Source organism: Podarcis cretensis (genome assembly GCF_951804945.1).
Source record: "Podarcis cretensis genome assembly, chromosome: 2".
Lineage (NCBI taxonomy): Eukaryota > Metazoa > Chordata > Lepidosauria > Squamata > Lacertidae > Podarcis > Podarcis cretensis.
Window position 1 is genome coordinate 11,354,729 of NC_137171.1, and position 23,940 is coordinate 11,378,668.

The following is a 23,940-nucleotide window of genomic DNA, read 5'->3' on the forward strand; positions in this document are numbered from 1 at the left end:
TTACGATGTAATTAATTGGAACAAATATTAAGGAGGGTAGGTCTTGCCTAAGGAAACAAAACTAGTAACTACTGAGAGTGGATTTAAGAGATCTTTGGATTTCCAAGGAGCTTTTTTGATCTGGTACTTCCCTCCTCACTTATTTAATATGCAAGGTTTAGCTCTAACTGAGAGCAGATGCACTTTTGGAAATCGGAACCTTTCCAGCTCGACCCTACAGGTATTTACTCAGGAATAAATCTCACCGGGTACCACGGGATTTATTCGCAAGTAAGAATATAAGAAGATTGGAGCCCTGCTCTGCTGAGCACTCTGGTTGCGATCCTATACACCCTAAACAAGGAGCAAATCTCACTGAGCTCAGTGGGACTTACTGCCGAGTAGACCGCCTGCCTCTTATTCGAAAATCAGTCCCAGAGTTTAAATAGGACGTGCTCCGGAATGAGGACGCACAGAGCTACAACAGTTCTCAGGAGACGGTAGTTGAACTCGTTGAGGCAAAGGAGACCTTTTCAAAATACTGTAGAGCTTTCTGTGGCAGGGCAAGGTCGGGTGGTTTACTGGTCCTTCAGCAAAGTAATTTCCCATAAAGATATGAAGTCAAATGCCAGATTCGCTTGCTACAGCACCTCTCAATGAGGTGCGCTGCTCCATCTTCTGCGTGTGGCTCCCTTTCCTATCTCATGTCCCAGCTATTCAGTCCGCTATTTGAAACAACCATGGAAAATCTTCTAAGCGCATCTCACAACGTATTCAATACCTCCTATGAAAAAATGTTAAAATATCCACGTTAGTTTCTCTCTCCCCCCCCCTCATTTCCCTGCAAATGTTCTCATCGCATCACCTTTATCTCAACAGATTTCAGTCGGCTGTACATGGGAGAAACAGGTTGGGATCCGTATGTGATCTACTTATAAGTCACTCATCTAAACGTGTGGGGGTTTTTTAAACTAAAAAAACAAGCCAAAAAACCCAACAAACCTGGGTTGAAAAACCAACCCAGTTTGCACTGCAAGCCTTCTCGACGCATGCTTCCCTCCTGGAGTAGTCCTATTGACAACAATGGAATTACTCTTGAGGAAGCAATGTGAGAATCTGGGTTCTCTTTTTTTTCTTTCTTTCTTGAAAAAGCCTGATTGGATTGTGGATCAGTCTGCGTAAATCTGAACCTTTCTTAAAAAATTGAGGGGTGGCGGTGATATCAACTCCCCACTTCTCCTAGTATCAAAAAAAAAAATAAGGTCAACTAGCCATATGAGTTTTCCGAGGCAAAAAAAAGGGGAGGGGGGAAGAAAGAGAGAGATTTATTTTTAAGAAATGTATTCTGCATTCAGTACATATCATTCGGACACCACATTATATACATATACAAGACATTTTTCTTCTTTAAAAAATGGATCGCTTTAACATGGAGAAAGAAGACTGACTGCTCTTTAGTGACTGATAATGGGGTGAGGGGGGACAAGAACAGAGCAACGTCGCGCACTTTCCATACTGTCGATGGAGAATAAACATTCCAGGCTTTTTGGCGGAAACAAACAAACAAACAACAACAACAACTCAACCTCAGTGAGAACATATTCCAGAAAATTAAAGGTAATAATAATAATAATTAGAGACACGATCCTCCAGCATTAAGACTTGGAAATCCCATTTATACCCAAACTTGATTCCCTGCCCCCGCTATGAAAATCAAGCCGATCTGGAAGTGGCTATATTCGGCTGGATCGTGCCCTAGGAATTACACAGCCACGGTGCCACTTCAAATTCAGAAGTGACTTCAAATTGTTGGCGTGCAATACGGTCTAATATCAGGAACACAGCAACAACAAAACATTCAGGGTAGCAGCCTTATTATTATTTTTCATTCATTTTTTTAAGGTCCACGTTTAAAAACAAACAAACAAAAGAAATCTAGGATTTCTTCGCTGGATCCGCTGTCAATACCTTCTTCACAGATATATATATATCTATTTCTATATATATATATATATTTATCTATTTAATTTTAATTATTATTATTTTTACATCATCAGAGACAGAAACAGCCAAAGAAATGGAAAATCTTTGTTCAGCTGCAAGGGGAGAGGCTTGGACTATGATACAGAGCTACAAAATAACATTCAGGATTCCAACGTAGCAAATCTACATATTTGTATGTGTGTGTTCTCCCCTCCCCTCTTTCTCCACCCCCCTCCTTGCTAAATGTGCACATTGAAAACCATATCAAAATGAATGTTTAAAAAGGGCGACCGGATTCACAGTTCGAGACGGCAATGCAGGGACAAAATAAACCGAAGATGGCGGTTTAATGCCCGCCCCCTCCGCCTTGGTGTTTTTAAATAATCAGATTATTCAAAGAGTTCGAATGCGTGTTCTTATTTATACAAATTTACCAGATAAATATTTGTATTTGTTTGTTTGTTTCTCTCCCCCTTTCTTTTTGAATTTTATCTTTTTTCCCCTCCGGAGAGATTTCTTTGTCAGGTAGCGTGAAGGTGAGGTGTCTTAGATTTGCTAACGACTTTTTTCTCTTTCACCCTGCGATTCTGAAACCAGATAGTGACCTGGCGCTCGGAAAGATTAGTGGTCGCCGAAATCCTTCTTCGCTTCTCTTTGGTAATGAACTTGCTGGCGGCGTATTCCTTTTCTAATTCTTTCAGCTGGATTTTCGTGTAGGGGACTCTTTTCTTTCGACCCCTACGGTAGCTGCTCACTTCGGGCTGGAGAGGTACCACATCTGTAAAGATGAGGAGAACAGGAAAGGGGAAAAAAGCAGGAGAGAGAGAACGTGGAAGGAGAGAGAGAGAGAGAAAGAAAGAAAGAAAGAAAGAAAGAAAGAGAGAGAGAGAGAGAGAGAGATTGAGAGAGAGAGAGAGAGGGTGTATGTTACATTAAACAGCATCTGGTAAATTAACTGGACAATGTCTGTGCCAGACATTATGGAGAGAACAGAGAGAAAAATAAGGAAAGGGAGTTTGTATGCGTGTGGGGGAAAGGATATAAATTAGAGGAAGAGGGGGAAATGTGAAGAGGAAAGACCGAGGGAAAGAAAGAGCGGGAGGTGCTGGGACTCGGATGGGCTGGCTGGCTGGCTGGCTGGCTGAGCAAAGTATTAATATATTAGCATAGGGCCGGGGGGGTGGGACTGCTACTATTCCAGGCGATATTTGTCCAGGACAGATATAAAGAAGGAGACCAAGTCACGGACCAGGCATTTCGCAAGCACAGCACCCTTAACGTTAGCTCCAAAATTAGTAAAAATTGGAGACAGAATCTAACCTTCAGCTCTTCACTCCCCTTCTAAGCATCTGGTCAATTTTAACCTGTCGTTTTAAAAGACAGATCCTCTGATAGCCTAGGCGACCTCATTAATTATGCTAGCTTGTAGGATCCGGGTAGGGGACTTGGTGAGGGGAAGCAGCCGTGTGTGTGTGTGTGAGTGCGCGCGTCTGTGTTGTTCTAGAGACGCTCCGCACTGATTGATCTATGCAACACAAGGACCATCTGCAAGCTTGAGGGACCTTGAACTAGCCTTTCCACATCCTTTGTCGCTTATGGTAGAGGCATTAAATAAAATAAAAGGGCCCAGCGGCTTTTTTGACGGTACCCAAGCTGTGGAGAAATGTTACCTACCTACTCCTGGTCCAGAACCGGCTGGGGAATCAATGAATTCTCATCACCCTTAATGCATTCAGTCTTCTCCTTAATAGCCCCTTATGCTAAGGCTGTCTATGCCAATTCTTCATGATTAACTGTAATCACTTGCGCACCAAGTCTTTCCCTTCCCATGGCTATCTTGATCTAAAGATGCAGGCTTAAGACTCGATACGAAGTAAGAGTGGTTTGCGGAATAATAATATAAACACTGAAAAAAGAGGGGATCTCTATTGAAGCAAAGCGAAAATCTCTCCAGTTACCCCAGCCGGTCTGTTCCATAACAGATATAAAATAAAGAAACAGCCTGAACTGCTTTTGAAGACACACTTCTCCGTGCGATTGCTCTTCCTTTGTTTCTAAGAAGTGTCTATATAAGCAACGTTTACTGGGAATCCTATCAAGGCCCAAGGATAGGAAAGCAAGAAAAAATTGTGGTTCATACTACTACTGAGCGCGCTGTCTCTCACACACCTCTCAATGTTTGGGAATTGGTGTATGGCGGCTTAATATTATCCGGGCTATACAAAAATGGGATCAGAATAAATAAGGAAATGGGGCGGGTTGAGGGGGGGGGAGAGAAGAGAAGTTCATTTACAACGTCTTCCACTTTCCTCCCGAGCAATAGTAACTCACGGAGCAGGTCCTTCCAACCTCAAATACATTTTAGCCAGGCGGGTGAAAGCAATCGAGATGGGGAAAGTCATCTCATGCTAGGAATCCCATGGACCTCTCTCCCCCACTCGCCGAACCCTCCCTTCAGCTTCCGCAAAGAAGTCTCAATGCCTTCTTTAAAAAAAAAAAAAAATGCGCGGGGTGGGGACTTTCCCCCTGCCATCGACCCTTCCAAGCTCTGACACCAATATGTGGCTGCAACACAGTTAAAATCTAGATAGGCCTTCTCTCCCACACTCCCTACACTCTGATTCTCTTCCCATGGAAAGGGAAAACCCATCATGCAACGCTCTGCGCAGGCATTGTTGGCAAGCCCTGTCTTATCCGATGGGGTATCCCCTCTCCAGTATTCCTAAGATAAATGTGTGTGTGTGTTCTCCTCCTAACCCCACCCCCTTATTTATTTATTTCCCCGGTTACTTTATCTTAATCTCTTCGCTCCAATCCATCCATTCGAATCATTAAGAGGGGCCTGCTTATTGATTACAAGGTGGGGACCCCAAGAGCAAAGGAGACGTCCGCTGGTCTTTCATCTTTCTCCCTCTCCCTCTCCCTCTCGCTCCCTCCCTCCCTGTTCTAAGTGGTAAGGCAATAAGATAAGCCCGGAGCACTCCCAGCTTTCAGGGTTACTCGCAGGCTGTCACTCATTCCAGATTTCTAACCAGAGGCAAAAGCAGCGCCTTATTTCTCGTTCTCTCCCCACTCGTCTTACAAGGTTCATTTGTAAGATTCATGTCACTTGACAGCTACTTCTGTAATTGCAATATGATTTACTGTACCTTTCCGAAAAGCCCAGCCTTTCTGAGTAAAGAGAAAAAGAGGGGGAGAGAGGGAGAGAGATGCTACCTCTTCCTATGTTCTGAAATTTAATTTAAAATATTCAAAGCGCGGGGGGGGGGGGAATCAAAGAAAAAGAAAGAGATCCAGGTAAGGGAGCCAACGCAGAGAGGGAAGGAGGGGCACGCACGCACATACACAGACACAGGAGTGTAGCTGCCAAACTGGCTGCGAAAGCACCCTGGAGCTCCAAGGTATGTATGTATCTGGATATGAGAACCGGCTGCTTTGTTTCACCTTCTTCCCCATACGTGCCCATGCAAGCGTCCCAAAGCCTATTTTACCTGGGCGGTTAAAGATTATAGCATATGCACGCGATCATGCCGGAGCAAAAAAGCGCAGAAGTCGATCTCAAGAGCACCCTACCTGGGAAAGGTGATTTCCAGAGATGGGTAGACTGTGATTGCTCCTTCGAGCAATAGACCTGCCCGTCCCAACCATTAGAAAGAGCCCAGTGTTGGTATCCTTCCATTGGAAGCAGCGCGTCGTGTCTTGGTTCTGGGTGGCCACTGATACCTGGAACCACTGATACGTCCAAATAACCAGGAACCGCCTGGTAGGAGCTGGCAAAGCTCGGGTAAAAAGCAAACTCTTTGGCCCTTGAGGATAGTTCTTCGCTGGGAAGGGAGCCGCTGGGCTCGGGGTATTTTTCAGCTGGGTGGTACGAACAAGGCTTCTGTTGTAAGTTCACGTTGTGGGAATGGGACAATCGGCATCCGTAGTAGCTGCCTCCAAAAGGATAGCCATAGCCCAAGGTGGCGTTGGAGGAGGCTGGTGGCGCGGGGCACTGCCTGGCGGCATCTGGAGCAGGTATATCCGTGTAGACAGAACCCTGGTGAGTCCCAATGGTGCTGGAATGACGACCCAATACCGGGTGACTGATTAAATCCCTGCAGTGGGTAGCTGGGCAGTTCCCACTTAGCCCTTCCATTGCTGGGATTTTATTCTGGTTATTTTCATTCGGGTTCTCCTCATACACGTACATGAAGGTATCCGCCCAGCGTGGATGCAAGATCAGTGAAGTCGTCATATCATGGTCTGCCCGAGCTTTTTAAAACTCGACTTCCCAAAGAGAGACACCTAATTTCCCCAACATATTGTTTACGCAGGAGCATGCGCAGAGGCAGCGGGATGGGTTCGGTTCATTAAGAAATCCGCCGGGCCACGTGACCTGTAAATAGCTCTCGCTGCAGTTAGCACGGCCATGTGACCCTCCGGCAGCCCTATCACATTGTTCCTCTTGGCTTGGGGAAGAGAGCGGCGAGCTCCCATTGGCTAGCTCTCCGCGACAGAAACAGAAATCCTTAAAGGCAAAGGGAGACACCCATTGATTGTAAAGAGCGTGGGGAAATAAATAAGGGGAATGTGGGTGTTTAAAATTTGGCCGACACAAAGAGATTGGGCTATGCCATGCTAGAATCTTTGTGCCTTCAGATATCCTCAGGATTAAATATCAAACTAATGATAGGAATAATATACTTCAGAAAATAAATTATTTTTATATATATATAAAGCCCTCTCGCTATATAGAATTGACCAGGAGCCTGGTGTCTTATATATCAATGAACCGCAGAGGGGAAGGGTAGCTGGGAGGCTGAAAGGTGAGGAAAACCTAGAAATTGTAATACCAAGGGATATGATATAAAGCGAGGTGGCAGGTAGCAGCCAGTTTATCTGATAAAGAAAAAATAGTGACTATCTGAAGAGGCGCACAACAAATGAGAGAAGCTCAAATTCCAGAAGACCAAATGACGGACTAGAGCAAGTGAGCTGGAGCTGTGGGGATTGGGGGCGCTTTTTTTTTTTTTTAATTCTTAAAATCCGCTTGCTGTCTGTCTGGCTTTCTTCTCCGTCCTCCCCCCTCCCTGCATCTTCTCTTTCTGGGAATCAAATATTGGATCTTACGGGAAGTAAGGAATCTGGACATTTATCGCCCAGGAAATTGATTTTCTCTCAGTCTGTTTCAGTCTCAAGAGTGAATGGGGAGATTAATATCTGTTTGCTAAATAAATAAATAAATAATATCAGCGGATACATTTGCTCAAAAGAATTGTGTGTATGTTTTTCTTCCAAAGTACAGTACCTTATTTTTTCACAGAAGAAGGTATGTGAAATTTTAACCCCTTGTTTGCTTAACAAAAGATCAACGCATACCTGCTCATTATAATCGCTTTAGCTTTTATTCTAATTATTAAAAATACAATTTCACACAGAAGGGACATATATGACATCTTTAACTCCTCCTTTGTTTCTTTGAGGGTTATTTCTCTATTTCTTTTTTGTTGGTGATCAGTATTCGGCTGCTTTTGGGGCATAAAAGAGGAAGAAAGAAAACCGCCCGCCACCTCGCAAGAATATAATAGATGCCTCCCAAACGTTTCGACGTTTTATGGAGTCTGTTCCTTGTATGAGTCCAACCCAATAATGCTTAATCTTTCGTGCTCAACCAACTGGGGATGTTTTAAAGGGACTGGTTGTGATTATGATATTATGTTATTAATTTTTAATACTTGAGTAGTAAATATCGCAGCAACAATGCCTACTATTGAAAGTGTGTGTGAGATATATATATAATGTTCTCAGTGTTGATTTGTGTGTGTGAAAGAAAATAAATGCAACTCACATCATAGAACGTAAACAGGATCGGAGATGGATGGGTTATAATTAAACAGATGAAATAGAAGAATAGCAGACTACTCTGCCAGAGATTGATGGCTGCGATACACACACACACACACACACACACACACAACTTTCTCGGGGACTCATGTCCCCAACATTCAGAATCCCCTCACTGGCCGTTCCTGATTAGATTCTGATCAATGCTTTTGAAATAATGTGAAATTTAACTGGAGAACATCAGGAGCACAGGCTCCTTCCACTTCCCTCCCTACCCCCACATTACAAAATATAAGTTTGACAAATCAGTGCATGAGGATGACAGTGTGTTAATGAAGCTAGAGCAAAGAATTAACAGTTCAGACTTCCGTCCCGCACACAGCTTACAGGCCAGTGCTGTGCGTGCTTACGCGGAAAAAGAAGTCTTACCGAGTTCAATACTTTCAAGCAATATGTACTTTCAAAGAAGGGTCGGTAAGCTTCAGTTCAAGTGAAGTCAATGAAATCCCATTGCAGTCCAAGCCTCAGTGGTGGTCAAGATAAGCCAAAAATCTTATGGAACTCTCACCCAACTCTACCTACCCCAAGTTGTTCTTTTCAGTTGAGAACTTCAATACAAACAACTCTATATGTGATTATAAAGGCACGTGAAAGTCCACTTGCTCTAAGACATAAGAGTATCAAATGCATGTAGTATAATGTATGTGTTAAATAAACATCAATTCACCAGTTAGAATAATCATCATCATTTGCCCATTGTTTGGGAACATGCCTATCGCGTTTGGAGTTCTCAGTATGAATTTTCCCCAAATAAATACATATATTTTTTTTTAATCCTCAAATGGCAATGTCTCTATTTGCAGCAGCATTTGCTGCCTCCAAACTCCTTAGATCTTCCCGTCATCGAACTGCCATGGTCCAAGTGGAAACTAAGACAATTCCGCCAAAACCCCCAACAAAAAACCCTGTCTAGAAAATGGCTTTCAGAAATGAAGTCTTTAGCAAACGTTTGGTTTTCTCCTGGAAACGTTCTGCCTTCTCAAATGGACTCCATGCTTTTGAAGCAACCATTGCCCGAAGTCCTTCGGCCACAGCAACCAAATCAGTCCGAAGTCCAAGGTCAAGGCAAAAGAGACAAACTGGCTCGCAATTAGTGTCTAGACAGAAAAGAATGAACTTCACATATAGTGCCTATGTGGCTGGGAAGCCCTCGAATCCAAAGGAACGGCCATTGCTAGAAACGGGGAGTTGGGAGAGAAGGGGGGTCACTTTAAATAGTTGGAGGCAAAATAAGGTTAGGGAACCCTGGATGAAATCACATTTTAAACCAGCAACAAGCAAGACGCTTCAAGTTCCTGGAGTTGATTGCAAGAGTTGGTGTCTAGAGTGGTTCACATCCCAGTGACCGGTTCTTCAGAAGATATACCTCATTAAAATATAGTGTATGTGTGTATATATATATATATATATATATATATATATATATGGGGTATATGGGCAATTGACAATATCAGCCAAGAAAGGGTGGGGATACATGCACGAAAAGCTGGACTTCTAATGTGGGTGATGGCGGTGGGGTGAGAGAGTGGCTCCAGTAACAAAGGACCCAGTTCTGTGCTTGCAGCAGCGAGGAAAACTCTTCCTAACGGAGGAGAGTGAGCGTTCCGAGGTTGCCTTACGGCAGAGGAGACACAATCTGGAAATGGACAGATTGATGGTAACCATAATAAGGGACACTACTGGGTTGTGCTTGGTTTTGAATTCGTGCAGAACAAAAACCTCATTTCTAGGATGCTTGCTTGCTTATTTATTTATTTAGGTGTGCTTCCTGAGTAAGGAGGAGAATAGTGGTAGTAGTAGTAAATAAGCAAAAGATGTCCGGTATTTATTTATTTATTTATTTATGGAATGAATGCAAGGCCATTTACAATTCCTATTTCAATGACATATAGGTTTAATTAAAATTGGGGTTTTTACAATTCCGTTTATTGTGGCACATTTGCGACAGGGAAAACGGGGAAAAAACAGGCAAAGACGAAAACTCGAGAAAATTTGCACATTTCATGCTTCGGGAAATTAACACTGGCTTTAAACTTCGGTGGAAATTGCAAAATAAATAAGGCCGGAGGAATGAATCCATCCAGCCTTTTGTAAGAAATGCAATGTGTGTGTGTGTGTGTGTTTTAAAGGAAGTGGGGGTGGGTTTGCATTTCTTAAACAGCAGGTTTATCCCACGGCCTGGCGTCCCCTTCATTTATCTGCCTTGTCTTGAGCTGCTTTTCATTTCATAAATTGCTTAGCGGTATCTCATTTAAACGGGCTGATCTTGCTAAGATACGGAGCTGTGGATTGATAGCAGGAGTCAATTCTAGTGGGTTAATTAACTTAAAAATGCATAAGGAGGCTTCTATCGCCGGGGGAAGAACACCCAGCAGATCTGTTTACTACATTTGCCATGATGCAGTATATTAAAAGGGCCCCAATGCAAAGAAAGAAAGAAAGAAAGAAAAGAAAGAAAGAAAGATAAAGAAATTTTCCTGGACTATATTAGAATCAGGTATCTGTTGTTATTGCCGATAAGGGGTACATCTCCCAACCGCCTCCCCCGTGCATGTTGTAGACATATCGACATCCTGTTTCATAATCAGAACAGTCTATGAGAACAATGCGATAAAAATATAAGTGAGAACACTGAAGAATTTTCGGTATGGAAGTCGACATATACTATGAAGTAAGTCTCACTCGGATCAATAAAGCTTACTCCCAGGTAACGATGTATAAAATTGCAGTCCCACATGCTAGTAAGACCCATGTATATGCCTGGGATCCAACTCTTTATGTGTGAAAAAAACCTGTTCAGCCGAAAACAAGTTTCATAAGAACAATAACATAAATTTCAGATTGGAAACCAGGAGGAGGAAGCAAATGCCAAATTCTTTATTAGTTTGATTGCAAAGTATATGATCTGATTTAGGAAATGAGGGCTGTATTTTTAAAATAATTAAATCAAAGCCCATCAATTGTTTGGGAACAATTGTCAATATTATACAGATCGTTCCTTGGAACTTAGGTATTATCTATTGTAGGAGACAGAAAGTCTATGAGAGCGGTAAGTTTATTTCCCCCAGTACATTATTGTTAGAGAACTTTTGTCACCTGGACGGATTTTTTCCATGCTGTATGACATTTCTGTCAAAAGTCCAGAAACCAGCCTGACCTGATTAAGACATGAATCCAATACCTTCCATTTGTAAAGTGCTAGAACCCGGTGATGCAAATTCATATATCTTCTCACCCCTACAAAAATTAGAAATAAACATGTTTCCACTAAAATATATACTGTTTATAAACAGAGTCATAGCACAATTCTATACAGTCTGATCAGAAGTAAGTCCTATTGAAGTCGGCAAGGTTTGCTCCTTTTGCAAGCATAGGATTGCAGCATTACAGTGCAATTCTAAGCAGGACTACTCAGAAGTAAGCCCCACTAAGTTCAGTTGTACCTACTCCCAGGTAAGTGGGCATAAGATTGCATCCCTAATGTATGAACTGTGGGTAATTTTTTTTTTAAAAAAGTGTAGATCTTAATTCACTACAGTGGGGACATGTAAGTATATTTTCATGCGAATTAGGGCATACAAACAGTGCGGGGGGGGATAGGAATATCTACACATGGATAGTTAAAGGGGTTCACACAGCCAACAAAGTCAATAGGAAGCTGTGGAAGTTAACATTTCATAAGCACACTAGAAGACCGGCAATCCAAAACTAGCTCCTTGGGTGCCCAGATATATTTATAACTTCCTCAACATACCCATCTGGTGTAATGATTTATTTGTAGTGCGTGTTGTTATTTCAAAGGAAACATTTTAAAACACACACAAACCATAGGTATCCTTTCCATCTTCCTGCCACTGGTGGCTTTTGTGGCATCTCTTTATTCTTCCTCGCATTTCAGCCCATTGGTGGTTCCACCACTGAATTTTCTTTGTCCATAAATAGTCTGTAATTTTGGCTTTTCGGGCCAGTTGCTCCCCACACCGCTGCAGTATCCCCATGGCAGATTCCCACAGTAATCTTTATATTAGCATTTCTAGCCCTTCCATCAACAAGGAAATCTGTTGGGTCTGCCCGTCACTCGCCACGAAAGGCCCTATAATAAATATAGGGTTGGAAGGGAATTCTCTCATTCCATCAACATGCTGGGCAAGGATCATAGATTTTGAGCCATCAAGGGAAAACAAAATGCCCCGTACGGGGATATTTTAGCATTAACTGCATATAATTCCCCCCGGAATGCAAATTTAGCCAAGAAATTGTAACTCTCCGTCTCACGTTATACAAGTACTGTACGTTCTTTCTTCTACCTCTCCCCCCTTTCCTTGCTTTGTGTGTGTATAAATATGTGTTTTCTTTGGTTTTTCAAAGACTCGTATTCTGTTTTTGTTCAAACATGTTCAGTACAAAGCTAAAGCTTTGCAAACTTCTCCGCTCCATTTTGGAGAAAATTAATGGTCATGGTTCCTTCACGGCAGAACTGAATGAATATAATTGTCCCAGGATTTTTGGATTCTCTCCAAGGTGTAGCAGAAGACTCTGAAAGTTTGTAAATCCCCCCTCGCAACGGACTGACTGCACACAGGGTTGTGTGTGGAGAATGGCAGGTCAGTGTGTGTGTTCATACGCAAAGCTATGGGAGACAATAGGCGAAGCATCCACCATCCTATTTCCCCTACAGTACTTATTTTTCCCCTATTGACCATCATGAATTCCAGCAATTTACTTCTAAGCACATTTCTAAGATGTCCTCGGAGTACATCGGCTTCAAAGAGAACGTTGACATCATAGGCAGAGACGGTTCTCCAGAAAATCCAGGCGCTGTTCCTCTGCTCCTTCCTCCACGGGTTAGGGCCCAAGGAATCGTCACCGAATGGAATTGCCTCGAGAAATGGGTTGGGATAGTCCATGTTTTTAGCCATTCCTCGGAGTGAATTTCTGCCCTCCTAGTAACATGTCACGTCCTGGAGGCCTGTAGAAGTCTAGAATTTCACAGGGGCCCAGTCTCCTGGCTCACTTGTTCATTGTTTTGCCTGGCGCTGCAATGAGAAGAGCTCTAATGATTATTACAATAAAACACGTGTTCGTGGGTGCTGAAACCAGTGCATTTATTTATCTGATGATGGTGGTGATGGTGATTATGATGATACTAATAGGACCCCTCCCTTGTCTTCCTTTGTTCCCTATCATCCTTTCTCTATCCCACCCTCTTAGAATTTTCGCAATAGAGGCGGTTCAATCTCCCTTGGCCGTCTTTTTCCCCACCCCATCCCTCAAGAAACGGCGCGTTTCTTTTCTTTTTTAAAAAAAGCATAAAACACCCTCTATTTTTCCTCGCCTTATTTTCTGAAGGGTAGCTCTTTCCTTCCTTCCTTCCTTCCTTCCTTCCTTCCTTCCTTCTTCTCTTGCTTTATTTCCTCTATCTCTTTAGGGAAGCCCTCAAACTTTTTTCCTTTCCATTCTCATTCCACTCCTTTCCTCCAGGATGAAAGTGAAGATGGTCTTGCTTCTGAATGCTAGGGATAAACAAACAAATAAATACCTCTTTCGTCGTAGGCTCTGACACATCATAACCTAATGTGACGTTCCTTCCAGCTGGCAGCGCTATGTAGTTCTTTGCAGCGACTGAATGGAGGCAGTCACAGCATGGAATACAGGAGGTCAACTATTCTCTTCATTAGAGCGTGCCCCCCTTCCTCCTAAAGGAGTATTCGCATCTTTCACCCCCACACCAATACACCCCCTCTACTCACACACGCATACTCTGTCTCCCTCTCTTCCTATAAGCATCGGTCTTAAGGACAAAAGGCTATGGGAAAATGGGGGACTTGTTCCAGAAAGAGTGTGTGTGTGTGTGTGTGTGTGTGTGTGTGTGTGTGTTCGCGCGCCCTTTATATATTCTTAGTTCCGATGACTTCTCGGTGATGATTTTACACTCTTTTTAATAGAGCACTTTACCCGTTAGGAAATGATTCAGAGGCAGACAAATAAAAATATCTCCTCCAGCTTAGTGCCCTGTCTGGTCGGAAGTCCAAGTTCATTTCCAAGTTAAAAGAGGCGGCAGCCTTTCATTCTAAAGTCACAATGAGAAGGAGGGCCCCCCGTTTGGCCTTGTTGTTTGTGTCAACAAACGGGACACCTCCGAAGGTATTTATCGCTTTGCATCGTTTGGTCGTCAATGTTCTTCAGAGGCAGCTGAAGGAAGCAAGGGAGATTTTATGTCTCTTCCTCTCTCTGGGAGTTCTCACACTTCATTTTTAAATTTAAAATAATAATAATATTATTTCCTAAATGAGAGTATTCGGAAGTCTAACAATAGAATTACCCATATCCACACCCTGAGTCACCCTGATGGCAGAATAGTTGTTGACTATGGAAAACATCTAAGGAAAAGAATATTGCGATGCAACCAGCAGGCCTCTGTGGGAAAAATCAGTGTCTTTGATTATATAAAGTTGTATTCAACAGCACTGAGGCAGGAAGGGTGTCCCATCAGGTATGTAACAATTCTTACTTTGTTTTCTTTCTTCCTCTGCCTTCCTCTTTTTAATTGCATTTATAATCTCTTTCTCCGGCTAATCTAAGGGGAAACCATGGAAGCCTCAGGCTGTGATGTTGAGCGCACCTATTTAGCACCTACCTAAACAGGAGAAGGTTGACTTGGCAATAAAGTTGGTTGGCTCCAAATAAAGAATTGGAATGCTACGCTGCGAGCCTATACACCCTTATTTGGGATTAACCCCCCTTTGAATTTAGTGAGACTTACTTCTGAGCAGCCATACATAAGATTACACTTACGCAATGGGCTTTTATATTTTATCGTTGTTGTTTTTGAGATGAGCATCAAATTTCGGCAGAAAAAAAATTATTTCCACGCAATGCCGAAATCTGGTGTTGGCAATGTAACTGCTGGAAGAGTTACTGGACGTCGTTTTGACGTCCAATGAAATGTACAGTGAATGTTGCAACTTTTTTTAAAGCCCTCAATGATCTCCCAAATATCTTTTGGGGAATGCCTGAACACCTGAGGTTTGCATATGCTAGAAGCAAAAAGTAGAACTTTTCTAGTCTCTAAAGTAAACAGGAAATGGTTTCTTGAAACTTCGCGATGCAATCCACCCCCGATTTTTTCAGATGCCCTCATATTACTAAAGTTGGCAATAAATTCCTGTTAACAACAACAACCGGACGTCCATTCGCTATATGGCCACTTGGAGCCTCCATCTCTGGAAAACCATTGCCATGATTTTTCCTGCCGCTCCAGTAGCCTTTTCGTTGTCTTGAAAGTCTTATCCTGACGACTTTCGACTGGATAGCAACAATGCCCTGCACATAAGGGGATATCTTAAATATTAAAGATAATAAACGCCCCTCACTTGTTGTATGATACCTTCGTGGACCCAGCCGACACAACACACACACACGTGTCTTTTCTTTATATGCCTACTGTGCGTTCATCTTATGTGTTTAGGGGTATATAGCTGAATAGAAGACTTTCCCCCTCAAGAACGATCATTTCTAATGGCTATATAAATTCTCCTTTTCAAAGTTAGTGTCAAAAGTCTGCCAAAGTCTGCCAGAGTCTTCCCTTGTGAGCTCTGTCTACAGTTGTTTAGTGGGATTTGCTGCAACAGGGCATTAAAACAAATTTTTATTTTACTCCCCCAACGCCTGTGCCTTTGTGCTCATGTTAAGTCATCCTCCTTGCATAACTCCATTTCATCATTGAGAACGGAAATGGACCCTTAAACCAAAGAATTGTCAGTTCCTTCCACCCACACGTACATGGCTGAGGGACCCGCCATCTTTCCTCCTTGGATACGAAGATAACTATGCATTTCTATTGTAAGCAATGAAAAAAGAATCTATGTTAACCGTAAGGAACAGAGAATCATCGACCTGTGATAATACGACAGCAGCAGTGTTGGCTTCTTGTTCCTAAAAAATGCAAGGGCAAAACCTCTCGTTTACTGCAGTACAGCAGAATCGCAGTCTTTGAGAATTACTTGGCATATTGTAATCGAAATGATATTCTGTATGTGTGTGTGCGGGAGTGAGAGATGAGCACATGCTTACTGAGAAGGAAGACCCACTGATGTTAAACTTGCTTGGGATCGCTCTGCATGTTTGTCCTGGGACGTACACTGGGCTGGTGGATTGAGTAGGCTTTCCATAATCAGCAATAATTCATGGAGGCGCGGGAAACTATAGGGCAGATAATATTAATTGCCTGATTAATTCACCGGCCCTGAAAAAGGGTGGCACACTCCGATAGCCAACACATAAACTCGAACAATGTGTGCCGAGTATACAGTTTACCCACCACGCTGCCAAGGGGTGTCACCTCTCCACGCTGCTCTGCAGCATTTATGGCCAGCTGCTGAGCTGTGCAACAGGAATGCGCCTTGTAACGTATACCACCAGAGGTATGAATTATTTACAGTCCGCATTTCCAGCAGCAATCTCACACATGTGAGATATGAAGGCTTTGAAATGGTCTCAGTACCTGGCTCAAAAGACTCCTTGCCCTAGTGCTTATCAAATGGTGATGTGTTGGTTTCCCTTAACCCACCTCTAGGAAAGGTAGTTGCTCCATTCATATTGTATGTACAGGATGGGGATTTTGACAGATTTCTGACAAATATGCCGAAGGGCTACTGCCTTGTCTTCACATGATATTGAGAAGGCTCAAAAGTCGAGGGGGAACAAACAAACAACCAGGCAGAAGGATTCTCATTCTCTTCTCTTTTGTCCACACGCTCCTGTGTGTGCTTAGGCAGACAATGATTATAGCTACATAATATGCTATCAAGTTCCTATATTGTTGTTGTTTAGTTGTTTAGTTGTGTCCGACTCTTCCTGGCCCCATGGATCAGAGCACGCCAGGCACTTCTGTTTTCCACTGCCTCCAGCAGTTTGGTCAAACTCATGTTGGTAGCTTCGAGAACACTGTCCAACCATCTCGTCCTCTGTCGTCCCCTTCTCCTTGTGCCCTCCATCTTTCCCAGCATCAGGGTCTTTTCCAGGGAGTCTTCTCTTCTCATGAGGTGGCCAAAGTATTGGAGCCTCAGCTTTACTATCTGTCCTTCCAGTGAGCACTCAGGACTGATTTCCTTCAGAATGGATAGGTTTGATCTTCTTGTAGTCCATGGGACTCTCAAGAGTCTCCTCCAGCACCATAATTCAAAAGCACCAATTCTTCGGCAACCAGCCTTCTTTATGGTCCAGCTCTCACTTCCATGCATCACTACTGGGAAAACCATAGCTTTAACTATACAAAATAGTTACATGTAATTCAAGCATACCAGTTTTATCTATTAAGTTAAACTGTTGGTTGTTGTCCATCAGTGACTAAGTTCCGGGATTCTACAGCAGATGTACGATATTAAAAAAGTTAAAGTTCTGTTTAATCTTTGAAAGTTCACCATAGCTCATTCCTCTCCTCCGCCATCTTTATACATACCTTACTTGGTCTTGTTATGCAGCTTCAGCATCTTTCTGTCCGTCCATCCATCCATCCATCCATCCATTCATCCATCCACCCACCCACCCATCCTTCCATCCATTATTCCATCCAATCAGCCTCACTGTTTGTCTTTTCCTTCCCACCTCCATTTTCTCACTTGGTTTCCAACAAACCTTTTTTAAAAACTGAGAAACTTACATCAATACTAAATCACGGTTTATTATCACAAGATTATAAAGTGTTTTACAGCGTTTTCCAATCATTTCTGTGCAGCCTAGTGGTCAATTGGGAGGTCACAAGCACCGTCGAAACAAGTTTTAAAAAGCAAACAATAAACTAGTTAGATAGATAAATAGACAGATAGAAAACACTGCCAAAGAACTGACACACACACGAGAGAGCGAGTTTGCCCTTTACACCACTCTCTTAAGCACCCTGAATTCAACCCAGAAGAAAAATTAAGCACTTTTAAAATCCTTTAGAAATTAATGAGATTCTGTGTATACTTGTAAATCCTATTTAAGTATGCTGAACTTCCTCTGAGTTGAGTTTATTTGGAGACAAGTCCCACTGAAATCGCTAGGATTAAATCCAAGTTAGAGTCGTGGGTGTAGAGCCCGAACAGGTTTATTATGGCGTGAGCTGCGATGTTGGCAACAGCCTATTTCATTTCCTTAGGAAAAGGTCATTCCGTAATGGGTGAGTTACACTTCAACCCAGCCTACACTTGGAAACAATAATTTATTGAAGCTTCCTACTCACTGAGATTCGGACTGAAAATACAAGGCTGCGATTTTCTGCACCCTGATTTATATGGAAGCCCCACTGAACTCAATGATGATTTCAGAGCAAACACAGAACTGGACTTTTTATCTCCCACTGATTCGAATGGCACTTAACAACGCTTAATTTTGTCTCCATACCATATTATTATTATTATTATTTTGTTTGTTGTTGCTATATTATTATTACTGTTGTTGTTGTTGTTGTTTTGTTATTGGTATCATTACACTAGTATCGAAGAATGAATACAATCCAGCTGAAGTTAAGCGTTTTCGGTCAAATGGTTATGAATCATTCAACCATCTCCTTCCTTCTCTTCTGCTGAAATCTAAATTTCGCTAAATTGGGACTCAACTTTGGTATTCATCGCATCCTGCTCCAATTCCATTGTGACGTGGTAATGTTTAATAGCCGATGCAGCTCGGAGCCAAAGAAATAGGAAGGCCACCAGCAACCGTTCCTTTGAATACACGGAATATTTCCTGTGATGCCTCACTGGAACGTGTACACACCCCTGCGAATCTATTTTAATTGTTGATTTCCCCGTTTAACATCTGAACAACAACGGCTAGGAGCTCCTTGTATTCTTTTAGTTTATTCATTAATTAATGTGGCAAGTTTAAGGTCCTGACATCCATTTTGTTTTGCCTCTGCGCAGTTGTTGTCAATAGATTTACTTGGTGTTTATACCCAAAAGGCAAAGTCTATCCGATCTAGTGTTTAATTGGGTTGTGTTTCGTAGTAAACAAATAAATTAAAATGTACTTAACCTTACCCATCTGTACTCTGTGCTTTCCCACCTCATCCCCCGCCCCCTTTCACTTAGGTTGTTAGTCTACTTTACTCACTAAACTGTTCCCATCGGAGTAGCGAGCAAAGATATTAGAGAGTGTCATTAAACGAATCTCCTTTTATAGAAAACATGCATTCAGTCTATGGAACTCTATTAAGGTAATAATAATACTAATAATACTAGTAAAAGACTCCCAGTGAAATAGTGGGCCTTCAGGAACAATCATCCTAAGAAGAACAATATATGCGACTCTATAATGAGTTAATATACTTCAAATATGGCAACTAATTAGAATTCAAAGACATATGAATAGGCTCGCACTATTAAAAAGTTTCCATCCTGATTGCCTCTCCCTTAGAAGCACAAAAATAGTCAGACACCGCAGGATGCCTCGTGGGAAATATTCCATATACACATTTTTGTTATGTTGACCCACAAGAAAAAGTTCACATTTAGGGCAATTCCTTTGTTAAGCCAAGTAAAATGTCACAAAATACTGTGCACGTTTCCGAGTTCTCCAGAGCTCTTCGTTAAGGCTAGATGGTAAACAAAGGAAGGAAAGGGGAGGGATTGGCAAGCGCTGCCTGGATGGGGTTCACATTTAGTCACAGTACTAAGATGAAATGTGGGAGGAGGAAGCAGGAACCCCACTGTGTAGAATTTAGAACCTAAGTAGTCATGGATCTCAGTTCCAGCCACCTATACTCTGAGGTAGGTCCTATAGAGCACAATCCCACGCAAGTCTACTCAGAAGTAAGACCCACTGAATTCCATGGGACTTATCGCCATAGACGTGTGTGCACTGTATAGAATTGCAATCTTAATTTCGAGGGTGTTTACCCGGCGCATCTGTCTGTGGGTTTCACTCCATTTATCCCCTCCTGAAAGCCAGTGTTGGCTGGGATCAATTTTTGATAAGGTGTTTTTCAGCAGGAAGTCAACGTGGCTGCTTCCAAAGAAACCCCACCATTCACTGAAACTGGGGCTTGTGAATGAACGTTCGTCAGTGGTCAACCACTGACAAACCACTGATTTAATTAAAATAGTTTAAACTTACGGTGGCATATAAAAGAACGTGTAGTTCAAAGTTTCCAAAGTTTTCAAGAGAGGACCACGATGATCCCATTTCAGGTTTTATCTATTTTCAAGATTTTTGTTAGAGCTGAATCAAGATAAAACAAGAGAAATATATTCATTCTTCCCCACCCCCTGCCGCCCAGATTGTTAGATGGATAAATTTCCCATTGTTTCGTAAGACCCAGACATAGATCTTGTCGCGTTCTGAAAGGAATAACGAGATAGTGGTGTTTCTTTGTGTTTCTATACATAGATAAATCCATTTTTATTATTTTATGTAAAGAGTGGAAATGTATGCACATATATGATCTCTTACAGGCTTGTCTTGCAGTTCTGCTGCAGAGCGATGACCTAGACTCGCAGCTTAAAGTCACTCCTTACGCAACTTGAATTTATTGATATTTCTTCTCCCCGCCCCCCTCGCTAATGTTCTGCATGCGGTACAAAATAAGCGTTTGTTATAAGCCGCTTTGTGCACAGCTTACTGCAGAAAGGCGGCATATAAATAGAGGAAATCAAGTCAATCAAACTTACTTAAATGGAAATACTGGAATTAGAAAAGTTCCAGTCGAGTAAATATGTATCCTAAACAAAGCATTCACTTCTTCAGTTGACCTGTGGAGAGAGAGAGGGCTGTGTCTCCTGCAACAAAACCGCATCTGGAACATAGCTCCTTAGAGTAGACCTTTTTAGCACACCGGAGAGCTTCTAATGGGGGAAACCAGAGGCGGGAAGGCATTGACAAACTTGCTCTCTTTAAACTGAACTTTTGCACTTGCTTTCAAGAACATTATCGGGGTGGGTTACAGGCCCCCTTGGAGACTCGCTTTCCATGCTAAATAATTAATTAACGCGCAGCTGCATCGCGGCCGGGGCGCTCCCGGCTCTTCATACGGCCTGCAAAGCTTGCTCCCAAGAAATCATTATACAACTGGGCTGCTGTTGCTTCGCTTTGGCGGGCGTCCTAGGGTCGTGTGCGAGTCATCCGACTCTTATTTTTCTCCCTCTCACTGCAAGACTTTCACGTCTCAGACAGCCGAAATTTAACAAGCATCGCTGGGGAAGAAATGGAAAGGCTATTACATCTTCCACCCCCACTTTAAAAAAAGAAAGAAAGAAAGAAAATAAAAGATGTGGGAAACGTTTAATGGGATGTATAAAGAAATTAATTGCAATTCTATGAGCACTTACTTCGGAGTAAGCTCCAATGAACTCAGCGGGAAGGACATGCACGTGAATGTATAATATGGTCGCCATGGGCAGCAAAATGAACACGCGTGTTGTTTTGCTTGCACAAACGCGATTTTTAAGGAGAGGGTGCACGTGTGTTACAGCATTTTATCCGACTGGCGATTTTTTTCTTCTTAAATCTGGACCCAGCCAACATGTACACCCGCAGGCCTCAAAGAAGGGACATCCAAGGCTTTTTTTGGAACCATCCCAAACGAAACAGTAACTTAAGCTGGAATGCTGGCGATCTGTTCCCTGGACTCAGTGCTGGACCTCTACCCTTTCTCTCTAAAAGATACCCTGGAAATTTGGGATTCCACTCACTTCTCACTGTATGAGGGAAAATCCACAGGCCATTTATCCCCGGAGCATATTGGCTTCATAAGATTTTAAGACATATCCAGGAACGTGTGTTTAGGACTGAAAGCATCGCTCAGCCGAAGGTGAAATATTTCCGCCAATACCAACCACGTCAAATCTACACCTTGAAAAATGTCCACTCCTCCTCCTCCTCCTCCTCGTTCTTCTATTTTGTCCTGCTTTAACAACAACAAAGAGACCTGCTGGCACCTGAAGGTCTAAGGAACTCATTGTGGAGTAAACTTTCTTCGTGGACCCGAGTCTACTTTATCCGAACCCTCCTCTGCTCTAGCGATGCTTTTGTCGGGAGATATTCGCTGGGGCGTTTAACGCAGCTATTCATTTAGGAGACAAGAAGGCTAAAAGATAAAGCTAAATTAAGCGTCAATTGAGTCATTAAACCTCAATCTCCAAATGTAATCAAAATGCTATCATGATTCTAGCCTAACTGATGCTCAGAAGCATTTTAAACACATCCCAGAGAAAGTTAAGTATTATTGATTTCAAAGGGGAGACTCGAACCCGCGCTTATCTCTTTTTCCCACGGGAATCAATGGGGTGTAGAAAAGCTTAACTTCGGCGGAACCGTGTGTTTTGTTTGAATAGAATGGCTACTACGGTTCTCCTAAATTTTTTTTATATATATATTCAAGTAGCCGAGATCTTTTCCAGCAAGATAGATGTCCCACTTACATATGAGTTTACTTTAAAATATATACATGGCATTTACTTAGAGGTACTTTCCATGGAAAGCAAGGATGCTTACATCCAAGGAACTGTTCTTCTCCCATCCCCCCAAAAAACGTGTTTAGGATTAGGGTGCAAAAATTCAGTACGTTCTTCTGGAGTTCCTGGAAAGTGAGGCGCGGGAGTGGGGGGGAATGTTTACAATCAGATTCCAGCAACTCAGTTCTTGTTCCCCCAGATGTATAAAACTGGAATGAACAATACTTTCCATTCCTAGAGTAGGACACGTAGGCAGTCTTGGGAGGACAGTCGACTATGATCTATGGGCATCAAAGATCAACCCGAGCGCCATCCAGCCCGAAGTTAAGGCATTGTCACGTCCATTGATTTCAGTGGGGGAGAAGGTGCGCACGCCTGTTTTATAAAGCACATACTCAACCCTCCGCTAGTGTTAGTGACACTCAAAAAGTGCCTAACATTGGCTGAATCGTGCTCCTTTTAGTAAAAAAGTAGTACGTTCTAAAATTAAAATTTGTCAAACAAGGTTAAATAAAAATAACACCAACAGCTCAGTTGGTCTAGAAGTGTAGCCATCTTTATTTTCCATCGTTTTGTAGCCAACATTTCGGGGAAAAAAGAATTCCATTAAGTAAACAAGGGAGCTGTTAATTCCGTATGTTTAGGGGAGAGTGCCTGCAATAATACTTCTCACCATCCTTTCTGATGGAAATGTCGCATCCTTGCCATCGAATTCCATTTGAAACTGAAGGATGTAAACATTTGGGACCGTATGTGCGTGGTGCTGGAAATATATATTGTAAGCAATGAGATCTGAGGGAAATGAAGTGCACAAAGTACAGGGTGGATGATAATTAGGTAACTAATTAACATACCTAAAACTCAGGATACAGTCGAGGAAATGGACTCTAGTCCACGTATGCTGATGCCATAGTATGTATATTTAAGGTGCCACAACTATCTGTTATTTTCCCTGCAAGAGACTAGCACTGCTGGAAAATTTTTCCAACAGTAGTTGTAAACTGCCCTGAGCTTTGGAGAGGCAACATGGTTAAATTAACAAATAGTGTTGGGGGGAGCAACATTTTGATTGTGTCTATTTTTGGCTTAAAAGGTAAAGGGACCCCTGACCATTAGGTCCAGTCGTGGCCGACTCTGGGGTTGTGGCGCTCATCTCGCTTTATTGGCTGAGGGAGCCGGCATACAGCTTCCGAGTCATGTGGCCAGCATGACTAAGCCGCTTCTGGCAAACCAGAGCAGCACACGGAAACGCCGTTTACCTTCCTGCCGGAGCGGTACCTATTTATCTGCTTGCACTTTGACGTGCTTTCGAACTGCTAGGCTGGCAGGAGCTGGGACCGAGCAACGGGAGCTCACCCTGTCGCGGGGATTCGAACCGCCGACCTTCTGATTGGCAAGCCCTAGGCTCTGTGGTTTAACCCACAGCACCACCCGCATCCCTTATTTTTGGCTTACTCAGAAAAAATTAAAGCAGAGAAGAACTTCAGCCAGACCACGAAGTGCTCCTTGGAATCAAGCAGTAGTTCCACCAGGAATAGGAAAATGCCTTTGACCAAGTCTAACCATTGACCTACCTAACTTAGAAATGTCTACACTTCCTGGCAGTGACTCTTCAAGGTTTCAGGCAGGGAAGCTTTCCCATTTCTATCTGGAGATGCAG

The 23,940-nt window shown here is 42.7% G+C and overlaps 1 protein-coding gene and 1 long non-coding RNA gene across 2 annotated transcripts in view; one reads left to right on the forward strand and one right to left on the reverse strand.

The window, feature by feature from the left end:
* Positions 1 to 23,532, forward strand: part of LOC307210810 — a 554,287-nt gene extending 530,755 nt beyond the window's left edge. Inside the window, exon 3 of the long non-coding RNA XR_013836141.1 lies at positions 23,380 to 23,532. This is a non-coding gene — a long non-coding RNA (uncharacterized lncRNA). The remainder of the gene's footprint in view (positions 1 to 23,379) is intronic.
* Positions 1,410 to 6,280, reverse strand: HOXC13 (homeobox C13). The gene is made up of 2 exons (XM_079964255.1): positions 5,536 to 6,280; positions 1,410 to 2,740 (listed from the first exon to the last, which is right to left on the reverse strand). The coding sequence occupies exons 1-2, from the start codon at positions 6,197 to 6,199 to the stop codon at positions 2,484 to 2,486; spliced, it is 921 nt and encodes a 306-aa protein (XP_079820381.1). The 5' UTR covers positions 6,200 to 6,280; the 3' UTR covers positions 1,410 to 2,483.
* Positions 23,533 to 23,940: the final 408 nt, after the last annotated feature.